The sequence below is a fragment of the Lemur catta genome, chromosome 13 (assembly GCF_020740605.2).
Source record: "Lemur catta isolate mLemCat1 chromosome 13, mLemCat1.pri, whole genome shotgun sequence".
NCBI lineage: Eukaryota > Metazoa > Chordata > Mammalia > Primates > Lemuridae > Lemur > Lemur catta.
The window spans coordinates 5,516,794-5,530,497 of record NC_059140.1 but is presented as its reverse complement, the minus strand read 5'-3'; the positions used below and the strand labels follow the sequence as shown (position 1 = coordinate 5,530,497).

At 33.1% G+C, this 13,704-nt stretch overlaps 1 protein-coding gene across 1 annotated transcript in view; it reads right to left on the bottom strand.

Moving 5' to 3' along the window:
• Positions 1–1,349: 1,349 nt before the first annotated feature.
• Positions 1,350–13,704, bottom strand: part of LOC123649449 (zinc finger protein 345-like) — a 62,302-nt gene continuing 49,947 nt past the window's right edge. Inside the window, exon 3 of the mRNA XM_045567586.1 lies at positions 1,350–5,018. Within this exon, the coding sequence (XP_045423542.1) occupies positions 2,782–5,018 (2,237 nt within the window). The 3' untranslated portion in view covers positions 1,350–2,781. The remainder of the gene's footprint in view (positions 5,019–13,704) is intronic.

Genomic DNA, 13,704 nt, shown 5'->3' with positions numbered 1-13,704 from the left:
ACTGCCTGGGTGAGAATTCCTACTGGGTCCTTTGAACCCTAAGGGCTCCATGGAATTAGAGAGGGAGCTCTGTGGAAGCTAAAGTAACTCCTTCTTGGATGTTAATATGCCATGTTGACTTCTCATTAACCCCTGCTCTGTGAATGCCTCTCAAGTATTTACTTTATCAACTGTTCCTTATGTAACAGCATATATTAACATCAACCCTGTCCTTAGGTCAAAACAACCCTGATGTTGTCACACAAATTACAGCCTATGATGTACACAGCACTGGAATTTTTGTCTTCTCCTGGAAAGTCTACTGGAATTGTCCTGTAAATTAATTTGTACACACTTTTCCTATGGTATGTAAGTCCTGTATCTAGGGTGTAACAGCATGGGGATCCACCTCTCTTGCTGCCACCCATGACCATGCACCTGTCCATAAAATACCCAATTAATTACCCTCTACTGACAAAGTGGATTTGTCTGCCTCTTTTCTTTGGATTCTTGGTATTTGAGCATCACTTTGCATGTATGGACATTTTACAAAACAATTGGAGAGTCACCCAGCACAAGCCCAGTGCTAAAGCATGGGCAAAGAAAAGAAAGTATTGGAGTAGAAAATCTGGGGCATGCGTCATCATCTATCTGGGGAGATGTTGCCCATTTGTTAGATGCCTGTGGACTACTGAGTACAAGGATGCCCTTAAAATGCCTGAGAGTCTAGAAAACTTGTCAGTAGAAAACTGCATTGTCCCCTAGGGTAAGCAAGGTCACCATGTGGTGTTAACAGTTGATTGGCCATTTCTAGGAGATCTGTAAGTGGCCAAAGAAGCAGTTACCAGACGAGGTGAGGATATGAAAGTTAGATCAAGAATTACCATTAGAAGAAGATATGAAAACCTCCACATCTATGTTAGTAGTTAGCTTTGTGGATAAGTTTGAAAGTGAGGAGATGCAGTAGAAACATCTATCCTGTTGTTTTGTCCAGCTTGAAGGGTGAAAGCTGCCCCAGCCTAAAGTGTGAGCATGTGACAGTCCATCTGTGTTCAACAATTTGAAGGACAATAAAATCATAAAATTAACTGAACAGGCAGCAGGGTAAAAGGACAGGGTTTTTATGGGGAGATGTGGCACCCTGGAGAAATGAGATTTGTGAGAAATAAATTTAATGAACAGTAGAGAAACTAACTTTGCTTTGAGAATTTGTAAGGTCTAGCTTGCTTTTAAATCATCAATTATCCTGTATTCTGAAATTATTTGTTTTGATCCACTATTTCCATTTCCTTCTGATAGGTACAAATACACACATGCATTTTTCTTCTATAGTTTTCTTACACAAAGTTTAATTTTAGCTTGATATATTGCATATTATATCCAGTGTAAATCAAAACAATCTCTGTGTTCAATCAACCGAGAAAAGAGCCATGTGCAAAGGAAAATTTTGGGTAAAAATTTTATGAATAGTGATTTAGGATTTAAAGGTATGGATTTAAAATATACTCCCATATAATCTTTATTATAGGCATCACAATATTTCCATAGTTACAAAAAAGAGAAAAACATACAAAATAGTAAACATGAGAATAATATTCTCCAAATTATTGGAACTTTAGGTCCTCAGGAAGAAATTACTAGAAAAGGCATTCTACTGTGCTACTCAATAATACATTATTTTCATCGGTTAACTATAATCTTGGACAAGATAAGATAGTTTAACATTGGTGGCAGGGTAACATTTCTTTCATTGTACCTTAATGTCAAAACATTAAAACCCATTTAGTTTTATTACTCAAAACAAATTAATCAACCCATACCCCAAATAAAGCATTTTAAAACTCATTGTATGTTCTTGGTCACAAGCAGTCAAAAAGCACTACCTTTTGTCTAATATAGAAATTTTAGACTTGTGCTTTAATTTTAAAGACTGAGGCTAATTATTTAGTGCACATTTATTTGAATACATATAGAACCTTTCAAACAGGAATTATCTTTACTTTCCTGATATCTGTGAACATGTTTTTATTTCTATCATATCAAATAACATTCAAGATTTCTGTCTCCTAACATCAAATAATAGTCAAGACTTCTACTTCATTCTACTAAAAAGAGCATAAGGAGCAATTGGTAAAATGATTTATGTTGATTTATGTTGAAAATTCAGAATGTGTGTCTTACTTTAATACAGAAGAAAAATGTCCTGGATACATACTGTAAGCTTGCATGCATCCTTGTTTTATGATTCAAGCACAAAAATCATCTTTCTTTAGATTTTCTTAATGTATTTTACATTTGCCATTAAACTTTCAAGGGAAAATTGATATAAACAATATTCACCTAACATTGAATGGCCTCTCATAGCGCTTATGGAGAAACAAGAGAACTCATATTTTCCCATAAACAATAGGGATTAAAGTAAAGCATTAAGTAATTTGAGAATAGAATTACATCAGTAATATTTGCTTCTGAAAATTTCAGGTACTTTCAACACAAAGTAGCCACTGAATATAATTATATTTACCCAAACATCAATGTTCTTGCCCTTTTGAAAAATATAATCAAATAAATTACCTAATTGTTTTGACTTTGCATTGTTCTCTACAATAAATACTCTTAGTGTAAAATCTGAAAGTGTGCATTAGTATTTACTTTTGTGAATGCCCTGATACACACAGACTTAAAGTTTTGATTATATACTTCCCTGCACTTATTACACATGTAAAGTTTCTTTTCCTATGAACTCTATGGCGATTTCTAAGTTGTATATTTTAGGTAAAACTCTTTTGACAAGTCTTATATCTATAGGGTTTCTGTCGTATGAATTTTCTGATGTTGAGTAAGCTGTGAACTACAGGAAAAGATCTTGTCACATTCTTTACATTTGTAGGGTTTCAATCCAGTATGAATCCTCTGATGTTGAGAAAGTATTGAAAACCTCGTAAAGGATATGCCACATTCTTCACATTTGTAGGGTTTCACTCCAGTATGAATTCGCTGATGTAGTTTAAGGCCTGAAGACTGGGTAAAGGATTTACCACATTCTTTACATTTATAAGGTTTTTCTCCAGTATGAACTATCTGATGTCGAGTAAGATGTGAACTACAGTTAAAGGCTTTGCCACATTCATTACATTTGTATGGTTTCACTCCATTATGAATTCTCTGATGTTGAGTAAGGTGTGAACTACGGTTAAAGGCTTTGCCACATTCTTTACATTTGTAGGGTTTCAATCCAGTATGAATTCTCTGATGTTGAGTAAGGCTGGAACTACAGTTAAAGGCTTTGCCACATTCTTCACATTTGTAAGGTTTTTCTCCAGTATGAATTCTCTGATGTTGTCTAAGTATTGAAAACCTAGTAAAGGATATGCCACATTCTTCACATTTGTAGGGTTTCACTCCAGTATGAATCCGCTGATGTTGTCTAAGGCTTCCCAATTGAGTAAAAGACATGCCACATTCTTCACATTGGTAGGGTTTCACTCCAGTATGAATTTGCTGATGTAGTCTAAGGCTTCCCAGCTGAGTAAAGGATATGCCACATTCTTCACATCTGTGGGGTTTCAATCCAGTATGAATTCTCTGATGTTGAGTAAGGTTTGAACTACAGTTAAAGGCTTTTCCACACTGTTCACATTTGTAAGGTTTTTCTCCAGTATGAATTCTCTGATGTTGTCTAAGTATTGAAAACTTAGTAAAGGATATGCCACATTCTTCACACTTGTAGGGTTTCACTCCAGTATGAATTCGCTGATGTTGTCTAAGGCTTCCCAACTGAGTAAAAGATATGCCACATTCTTCACACTTGTACGGTTTCACTCCAGTATGAATTTGCTGATGTTGTCTAAGGCTTCCCAGCTGAGTAAAGGATATGCCACATTCTTCACATTGGTAGGGTTTTACCCCAGTATGAATTCGCTGATGTTGTCTAAGGTTTCCCAACTGAGTAAAAGATATGCCACATTCTTCACATTTGTAGGGTTTTATTCCAGTATGAATTTGGTGATGTTGTCTAAGGCTTCCCAGCTGATTAAAGGCTTTGCCACATTTGTTACATTTGTAGGGCTTTTCTCCAGAATGAATTCTCTGATGTTGAGTAAGGCTTGAATTATGGTTAAAGGCTTTGCCACACTCTTTACATTTATAGCGTTTATCTCCACTATGAATTTTTTGATGCACAGTAAGATTTGAGGAACAAGGAAAGACTTTACTACTTCCTTTACATTTGTAAGGTTTTTCTCCAGTATAAATTTTCTGATATTGTTGAAACTGTGAACTCTGGTCAAAGGTTTTGCCACATTCTTTACATTTGCAAAGGTTTTCTTCAGTATGGATTATGTTATGTTTTCTTAGATTGGATGACTGACTAAAAACTTTCCCATGTTTATTACATCTGTATGAGTTTTCTCTAATATTCACTTCCTGATTTTCAGAATGTTTCCCTGACTGGGTAAAAGCTTCTACACATTCATTACATTTGTGAGAATACTCTTGAATGTGGATATTCTCATTGCTAATAAGCTTTAAAGCTTGATTAAAGACTTTCTCACATTTTTTATATTTGTTCTGGATATCCGGATGTTGAGATTTCTGATATTTTCTTAAGCAAGAGTCTTGGTTCAAGGTTTTTTCAAGTTCATTGCATTGACAATTTCTCTCATTAATATAAATATCTTGGTAATTATTTAGAGAAGAGTCCTGGATAAAGGACATCAAAGTTTTATTGGATATGTAATGTTTTTCCCAAATATCTATTCCCTGATATTGATTAAGCAATGATGATGGGGTAGAATCCTTACAATATGGATCACATTTGTAGATTCTGGCACAAAATGGTATTATCTGTTGATGGAAGAATACTAAACTTTTAACAAAGGACCCATCAAACTGATCACATTTAGAAATATCCTCTTCAATTTTAAATCTCTGGTCTTCAGAAATATTTGGCTGAGCACTTAATCCAATTCTGTATCCAACATCCTGGGTTTCTCTGGGGCTTTCCAAAGACTGTTCATTGCTTCCTTTAATATGCAGTGCTGAAAAGAAATGGAGATTTAGTTTAAATGACATGTTGAGTCCACTGAGAACAAACATGAGTAACTATTACAGCAATAGAGAGAATGCAGCACATATGGAATTTACCATAGAAGGTAAATATTAAGGGCTCTTAAGAAGAATTAGGAAAACCTTTTTAATTGGAAAATATATGCAGACTCCAGAGAAGAGACATCCTGCCAACAGTTTGGATAAGTGCCCAGAATGTCTAGTATGGCTGTACAGTGCCAAATTTTCCTTGTATAAAGCCATTCCCTAAAGGATGGAATAGGTAGCTGTTTTTTAAACGGCAAACACCTCAACAAAAATCACAAGACATCAAAGAAACCAAGTAACATAGTCCAATGAAAGTATAAAAATAAATATTCAAGTGACCCTAAAGAAGTGAAAATCTATAAAGTAATTTTAAAAGGATTAAAAATATCTACTTTAAAGATGCTTTATCAGGTAAATGAACACAAACAACTAAATAAAGGGAGGAAAAAATGCATAAAGAAAAAGAGATTTAAAGAGATTAAAACTAAAAAAAAAACCCCACAAATATAAAGTATGGACCTGAAAAATAAAATAACTGAATTTAAAGATTCACTAGATAGGGTTGATAGCAGATTTAATTTAGTAGAAGAAACAATCAGCAACCTTGATAACAGGTCATTTGAAATTTTAGTCAAGAGAGCAAAACAAAGAAACAAAAGTGAAGAGAGCTTAAGGGAATTTTCATTACCATCAAGCACGCCAAAATAGTCATAATAGGATTTCTATAATGAGAAAAGAAAGAAAAATGGGCAGGGAGCTTAAATGAAGAATCAACACCTGAGAATTTTCTAAATTTCAGGGAGAAAATGGCATAAAATTAACCTACTCTAGGAACAACACAAACATACACAAAACAAGACACATCATATAATGAAAAATTTAAAAGTCATAAACCAAGAGAATCTTGAAATCAGCAAGAAAAACGTTACATTGTCATGTACAAGGGCATTCCTACAGGATGATCAACAGATTCTTTTTAGCAAAAAACTTTGCAGGCCAGGAAAGTGTAGGACAATATATTTTAAATACTCAGAAAATGACAATTACCAACCAAGAACACTATTTCTGGCAAAACTGTCTTTAAAGATTAGTTAAAAATAAAAAATTTCCAAGATCAAACAAAGAGCTTAATAAATTCATATCCAAAAGACATACCTTGAATGAAATGCTAAATAGAGTCAGTTCTTCATGTTGAAAAGTAAAATATGAGCCACACAGTTATGTGAATATGTAAAGTTCTATGGTGAAGTAATTATATCCATACATTTAGTATTGTGTTATCATAATGATGATGCATAAAATATGTTCAATTTTGCTAGAGATTTGAAAAAGCAAACCCTTAAATTAACCATAAATTTGTGTTAATGAATACACAATAGCAAAATATGTAATTTGTGACATCAATAGAATGCAACTGGGAATGTAAAAAGGTAGGGGCTTTGTATGAAATTAAAGTTTTCAGATTAAAATAGTTTGTTATAATTTTCACGTTTTATGCAATATCTATGGTGACCACAAAGAAAATATCTATAGTAGACATACATCCCAATGCTCCTGGGGTTTAAAAGAAAAAAAAAATTAAAAAAAAATACTAGATACACAAAAGGAAATGAGAAAAAAATCAAAACACGTAACTACAAAAACCAACCAAATACAAAGGAAAATAGTAAAAGAAAACAAGAACAAAGTAGCTATAAGAGCTATACATATAAATAAAATGTAACAAGTCATTCCCTTTCAGTAATTATTTTCTATGGAAATAAATTAAATCAATCCAAAAACATTTTGTCTGAATGAACTCAAGAAACAAGATCTAACTCTGTGCTTTATACAAAAGACACACTTTAGATGTAAGGACACACATGGGCTAAAAGTAAAATAGAAAAAAAAAGTATTGAATTCAATGTCAAATAATCTCACACTGACAAAATACATGTTACATCAAAAATTGCCACAAAGGACAATGAATGGCATTATATATTAATAAAAGTCTATTAATCAGTAAACTATCACAAGTATTAATACATATGTACTTACCACCATAGACCCAAGTATATAAAACAACCTTTTACAGAACTGAGGTATGAAGCAGACAGCAGCACAATAATAGTAGGAGAATTTGATACCCCACATTCAATATTGAAAAGAAAAAAATCAGACAGAAGAAAAAAAGGAAACAGAACACCTGAACAACACTATAGATCATGTATACCCCTAAAAGTCATATACTGAACTCTCCACTCAAGAAGAGCAGAATACACACTATTTTGAAGTACACATAGCACATTATGCCAGATGGACTACCTATTAAGACACAAAATGAATCTCAACAAATTTAAGCAAATAAAAATCACACAAAGTATTATTTGTGACTACAATAGAATAAAATTAGATGTAAAAATCAAAAGAAATGTGACATGTCTACAATGATGTAAAAATAAAAAAAAACTACTGAAAATACTCTTGTTCAAGAGTTAAGACACTTAATATTGTTAATATATCAATAATACCCAAAGTGATAGAGATTTGATGAAATCGCAATCAAAATACAAATGTAAGTTTTTCCGTAAGTGTTAAAATGTTCTAGAATTCCTACAGAATCTCAAACCATAAAACAAAACAAAACAAATATTGGCATAGACAAACAATGTTAGAGCAATCATATTTTCCGATTTCAAAATATATTACAGAGCTATAATATTCAAAACAGTACTGTACTGGCATAAAGGCAGAAAAATAAATGATGGAACAGATTAGAAAGCCCAGAAATAAACCCTCATGTATATAGTCAACTTATCTGCAACATGGGTTCTAAAACATCACAATGAGAAAAATACAGTCTCTTCAAAAAATAAAGTTGGGAATATTGGAAATCCAATGGTGCCATTTGAAATTGGACTTTACTTGGCACTGTATACAAACATGAACTCACAATGGACTGACATTTTTTTAATAGCTATTCTAAATGGAATTTTAAAATTTCTTTTTCAGTACACAGTTGGTACAGAAATGCTGCTAATTTTTATAGTGACTTTGTATTCTGTAACTCTACTAATTTTTTAAATACTTCCAATACTTTTTGTATGTGTGTGTACGTTTGTGTGTGTGCATATGTGTGTGTTTGTGTGTGTGTATGTGTGGTGTAGTCTTTAGGGGTTTTTTATATAAGATCACTTTGTCTACAAACAAGGACAATTTGACAAGCTACTTTCCAATTTGAATGACTTTAATTCTTTCTCTCTCTCACTGCTCTCATGATGACTGACAGTACTATGTTGAATAGAAGTGGTGACAACAGGTATTCTTGTCTTGTTCCAAAACTCAAAGAAAAAGCTTTCAGTATTTCCCTGTTCACTATAATGTTAACATTGCTTTGTCATATATGGCCTTTATTGTGTTGATATACATACCTTTCATACCTATTTTGTTGAGTGTTTTAATCATAAAGGAATATTGTCAAATGCTTTTTCTGCAACTGTACTAGTGATAAAAAATTAAGATACCCAGCAATAAACTTAATTGAAATGGTGAGAGACATCTACACTGAAAACTATAAGACATGGATGAAGAAATTGAAATACATGTGAATAAATGGAAAGTTATCTTGTGTTTAAGGAATGGAAAAATAATCTTTAAATGTCCATACTATCCAAAGTGATGTACAGATTTGTTGCAATTTCTACCAAAATAAAAATTACATTCTTCACAGAAACTTAAAAAAAAAATGCTAAAAATTTATATGAAACTAGAAAAGACCCCAAATAGACAAAGAATTCTGAGCAAAAAGAAAAAAAAAAAAAACTGGAGGCATCACAGTACCTGACTTTACAAATTTACTAGAAAGCTACAGCAACCAAAACAGCATGGTACTGACATAGAAACATGGATGGATCTTAAGGACACCATGTTACATGAAATAAGCCAGATACAAAAAGACAAATACTGTATGATTGTACTCATACATGGAATCTAAAAATAAAAAAAAAAGTTGATATCATAGAAGCAGAGAGTAGAACAATAGTTATCAGAGACTGAGGGAAGGGGAGGATAAGGTGAGGTTGGTTAACAGGTACAAAATTACAATTAGGAACATGTTTTGGTTTTCTATTGCATAGTGAGGTAGCAGTGGTTAATAGTAAGTTATTGTATATTACAAAATAGCTAGTGGTTAATAGTAAGTTATTGTATATTACAAAATAGCTAAAAGAGTGGCTTGTGGATGTTAATAAATGCATGAGGTAATGGATACATTAAATATTATTTCATCATTATTCAATACATATGTGAAACATCAAATCCTACCCACTAAATATGCACAATTACCATGTGTCAATTAAAAATATAGACTAAAACTTAAATGTAAGACCTATAACTATTAAACTCCTAGAAGAATATACAAAGAGGAAGCTTCATGACAGTTCCTTACAATGATTTCTTGGATATAACTTCAAAGGATTAGGCAACAAAAGCAAGAATATACAGATGGTACTAAATCAGTGTATCCAAAATATCTCAAACATGTTCACAGTAGAACACAGAACATGGAATAGACTTTTGCACATTTATGGACATTGCAGCATTATTCTCAAACGACTACTTGGAGGCAACCCAAATGTCCCTTTATGGATAAGTAGATAAAGAAAATGTGGTACACACATAGCATGGAATATTATTTACCCTTAAAAAAGGTCATCTTGCCACATACTATACTAAGGACAAACCCTGAAGATATAAAGATAAGTAAAATATGACCATAACAAAGAAAGAGATAATTATCATTATAATTATATGAAATATCTAAAGTAGTCAAACTCATAGAAACAGAAAGTAGAATGATATTCTTCAGGAGTTAGAGGGAGATAGAAAAGAAAACTTATTGTTTAATGGGTATTCACTCTTACTTTTGTAAGGTAAAAATGATCTAGAAATCTGTTGAAAAACTACGTGAATATACTTAACACTACTCAACTGTACAGTAGTGCTTAAAAATGTTTGAGATGACAATTTCATCACAATTGTGTTTTTCACCACAATTATAAATTTGACTACCTAAAAAAGACAATTACAAAGCTTTTCAAAAATCGCCTTTAAATAACAAAAATGTTTCTCTCACATAATATAGATTCAAACAATAAATACATTGTAAATTTACGGCTATTTCCTTCACTACTCACCTAGGCAGGATAAAAAAATCATTGACAACACACACATACACACACACACACACACACACACACACATACATTCACACACAAGATTAGTGCTGAACAAGTATGGGCAAAATTTATAAAGGCGAAATATACAGATATTTTTACTGACAACAGATATTTGCCAAATGCATACATAAAATATATACCATATCAACTTAAAGTGTACAGAGTTGAACATTATCAACCAATTCATAATATTAAGGTTAAAAATAAAAAATATAATTAACTCATCTGAGGAAACATATACCCAAGAAAGAAACACAGTAATATAAACCTGAAAAAAAATAAGAGAAATTTTGATGCATAAAATACTGAGGACAACATAGATATACTATTAAAAAATAATTTTTAGCACCACAGTGAGATCCTGTCTCAAAAAAAAAATTTTCAATATCTAACTTTTTAATTGTGTGTACCCATGGAGACTGTTGCTATTTTTACCCAAATGATACCAGAAAGAATGCAGCCTTTGGAAGCTAAAAAATGCTTGATATTTTCAAATGAAGAAATGACATAAATGTTGTAAAATATGGTGTGAATTACTGAAATTAATAGTAAACATTTGGGATTAAATTATAGCATCATTTAAATATAGGCCGGGAAAAATGGATATAAATTTTAATGATACCTTGTTGCCTGCAATAAACTTGAACCTACAACCAAATATTTTAATAAATATGTGGTGCCCACTAGTAATTTAATTTACTTCTTACATAACATGTAAATTTAGAATTTTATTTTTGAACTTTTGAATCTAAAAACCACAGACACATTTGACACACAACATTTCAGAAAGTGAAACATACAGGAGAGTAATATAAGCAAGATGACAGAATAGGAGGTCTCCCACTCATATCCCACACTGCAGACTGTGACAGCCGTGCCCAAACAAAGCAGCCTTTATGAGAGTGTTGGAATTCAGGTCAGAGTCTGTGACAACCTGGAGGAGCCCAAGATCCAGGAGGACCATTTTGAGAAGGCAGGTCCATGAACAAGCAGCAGACTTGCCAATAATAGTTCTGGCAACAGAACAAAAAATGACCACATTCCACTGTAGGCTTAGTTATAGCCCATTTGACCTTGGTCCTGTCACTAGCACTATCTGCCAAGACACACAGGAGGATTCATATCCACCTCTGTCTCTAATGACAGGCCTGTAGACCTTAGTCCTATCACTGGCCACTGAAGCAGCCTAAAACCCACCTTCTTTACCTCTTAGCCATGGTATAGGAAAAATTCTGCCCACACAGGGACCCTGAGAGAGAAACCCCCATCTGTACTCCTGAATGTACAAGCTCCAATATTGATCTGAAAGTTGATCTTGAAGGGGCAAGGTAATCTGGCCTTGGTCACAGTCCAGGACCAATTTTGCTTGATGTGGGACGTCTGGAAGCACACACATCTGTGCCCATGGAGCCAGGCCTGCTAACATTAGTCTCACTGTGAATCTTAAAATCGCCTTGTTACCCAGCTTTAGTCCCTGAAGAATCCTGCTGACCCAAAAAGCTCATGGGAAACATGTTATGGACCCAGAGACAGACCTGAAGACTTTTTCCTCACTGTGTATTCTGCAGCAGCCCTATACATATGTTCCAGCTCCTCTCAACCATCATCAAGGGTCAGTCCTGCCCATCCAAGGACCTGTTCAATGACTGAGAGCACTCCCAGAGACCCAAGAGAAGCCACACCTGTCCACATCCATTATGCTTCATTTGCAGAAACAACTGCAGTTTCTTGTCCCATCACCAATTCTACTGATCAAAATCCTGAAAAAGTTCAGCCTTTCCAGGGAATAGCCAGGATCCACAACTGTTTGATCCTTTGATAACAAGTCTGTCAACCATGGAACCCACTGCAGACCCAGTAACAGTCATATGACTTGGCTCCAAACTCACTCAACTGTAATCTCAGAAAAAAATCTCATCAGCCCAGAGACCCACTAGAAGAAGGTGATTACCTCCCAAAATTTGTTTATAAGTACTGGAAGAGGTGTTTGGTCCTTCAGATTCAGAGACACAAACACAAGGCTATCCAGATAATAAAGAGTCATGCAAATATGTTCACAAATAAAAGTAACTAATAAAGCATCAGTAATCATCTCCCAAGAAATAAAAATCTAAGAATTGGCTAACAAAGGATTCATCTCAGTGAAAAACAAAAGAAATCAGATAGAAAACTCTAAAAAAAAATCATAAAACAATGCATATACAACATGAGAATTTTAATAGAGAAATAAAAAAGATAAAAAGCTTTTAGATGAGACTCAATTATTCAGAATAAACATTCAGCAAACTCAAATATTAGATAATTTGAAAGTAGCCAATTACAAAGAAAATAAAAGAGTGAAGAAAGTATATGGGTCTGATAGTATATCATTAAGTGAACAAATATGTGCATTTTTGAATTTCAGAGGATGGAGAAAGAGAAAAAAGTTATTTAAGAACATAATGTCTTAAAACCCTCTAAATCTAGAAAAGTCTGTAGACATCCAGTTTCACTGAATCTCAAAATACCTAAAGCAAGGAGAACTCAATGAAGATTGTCCCAGGACACATTGTAATTGGAAAAATGCAAAGACAAAGTGAGCATCTTGAAAGCAGCAAGAGATTACACATTCTTCACATACAAGGGACTTTTTATAAGATTATCAGCAGATTTTTCAGCAGAAAACTGGCAGGCAAGATGGAAGTGAGACCATATATTCAAAGTGCTAGAGAAAGGAAAAAAGAAAAACCTCTCACAAATAAAAAGACTGTGTCTGACGAAGCTGTCCTTTAGAAATAAAGAAGAGATAAGACATTACCAAGCCAAAAAAAAAAAAAAAAGTTGAAGGAATTCATGACTACTACACCTGTCTTATAAGAAATGCTGAAAGTAATTCTTCAACACGAAATGAAGGAATGCTAACAATATGAAAACATAAAAGTTTCTCACTGGAAACACTAAATACAAAGTGAAATTGAGAATCCTCTAACATTGTAATGGTAGTACATAAATCACTCTTCACTATAGTATGAAAGCTACAAAACAAAACCATTAAAAATAAAGATAGCTAAAATAGTTTAATGGACACACAATACAAAAAGTTGTAAAGTGGAAAATAAACAGTACAAAATGTGTGGAGGGAGAAAATTTGTTGAGTTTTTTCTATGCATGGAAGTTAAATTGTTACCATCTTAAGCTAGACTGTTATAAGTACAAAATGTTGTACATAAGTCATATGATAACCACCAGAAAAATTACTGTAGTACATACACAAAAGAAAGAAGGTAATCAAAGCATATACCAACAAAACAAATAAAAAGTCAGAAAAAGAGAAGACAGCATAAATAAATGAACTATAAAATGGATAGAAAAAAACCAAAATTACAATAGAAAGTCCTTTCCTAGCCATAATTATGTAGAAAGAGACTAAATTATC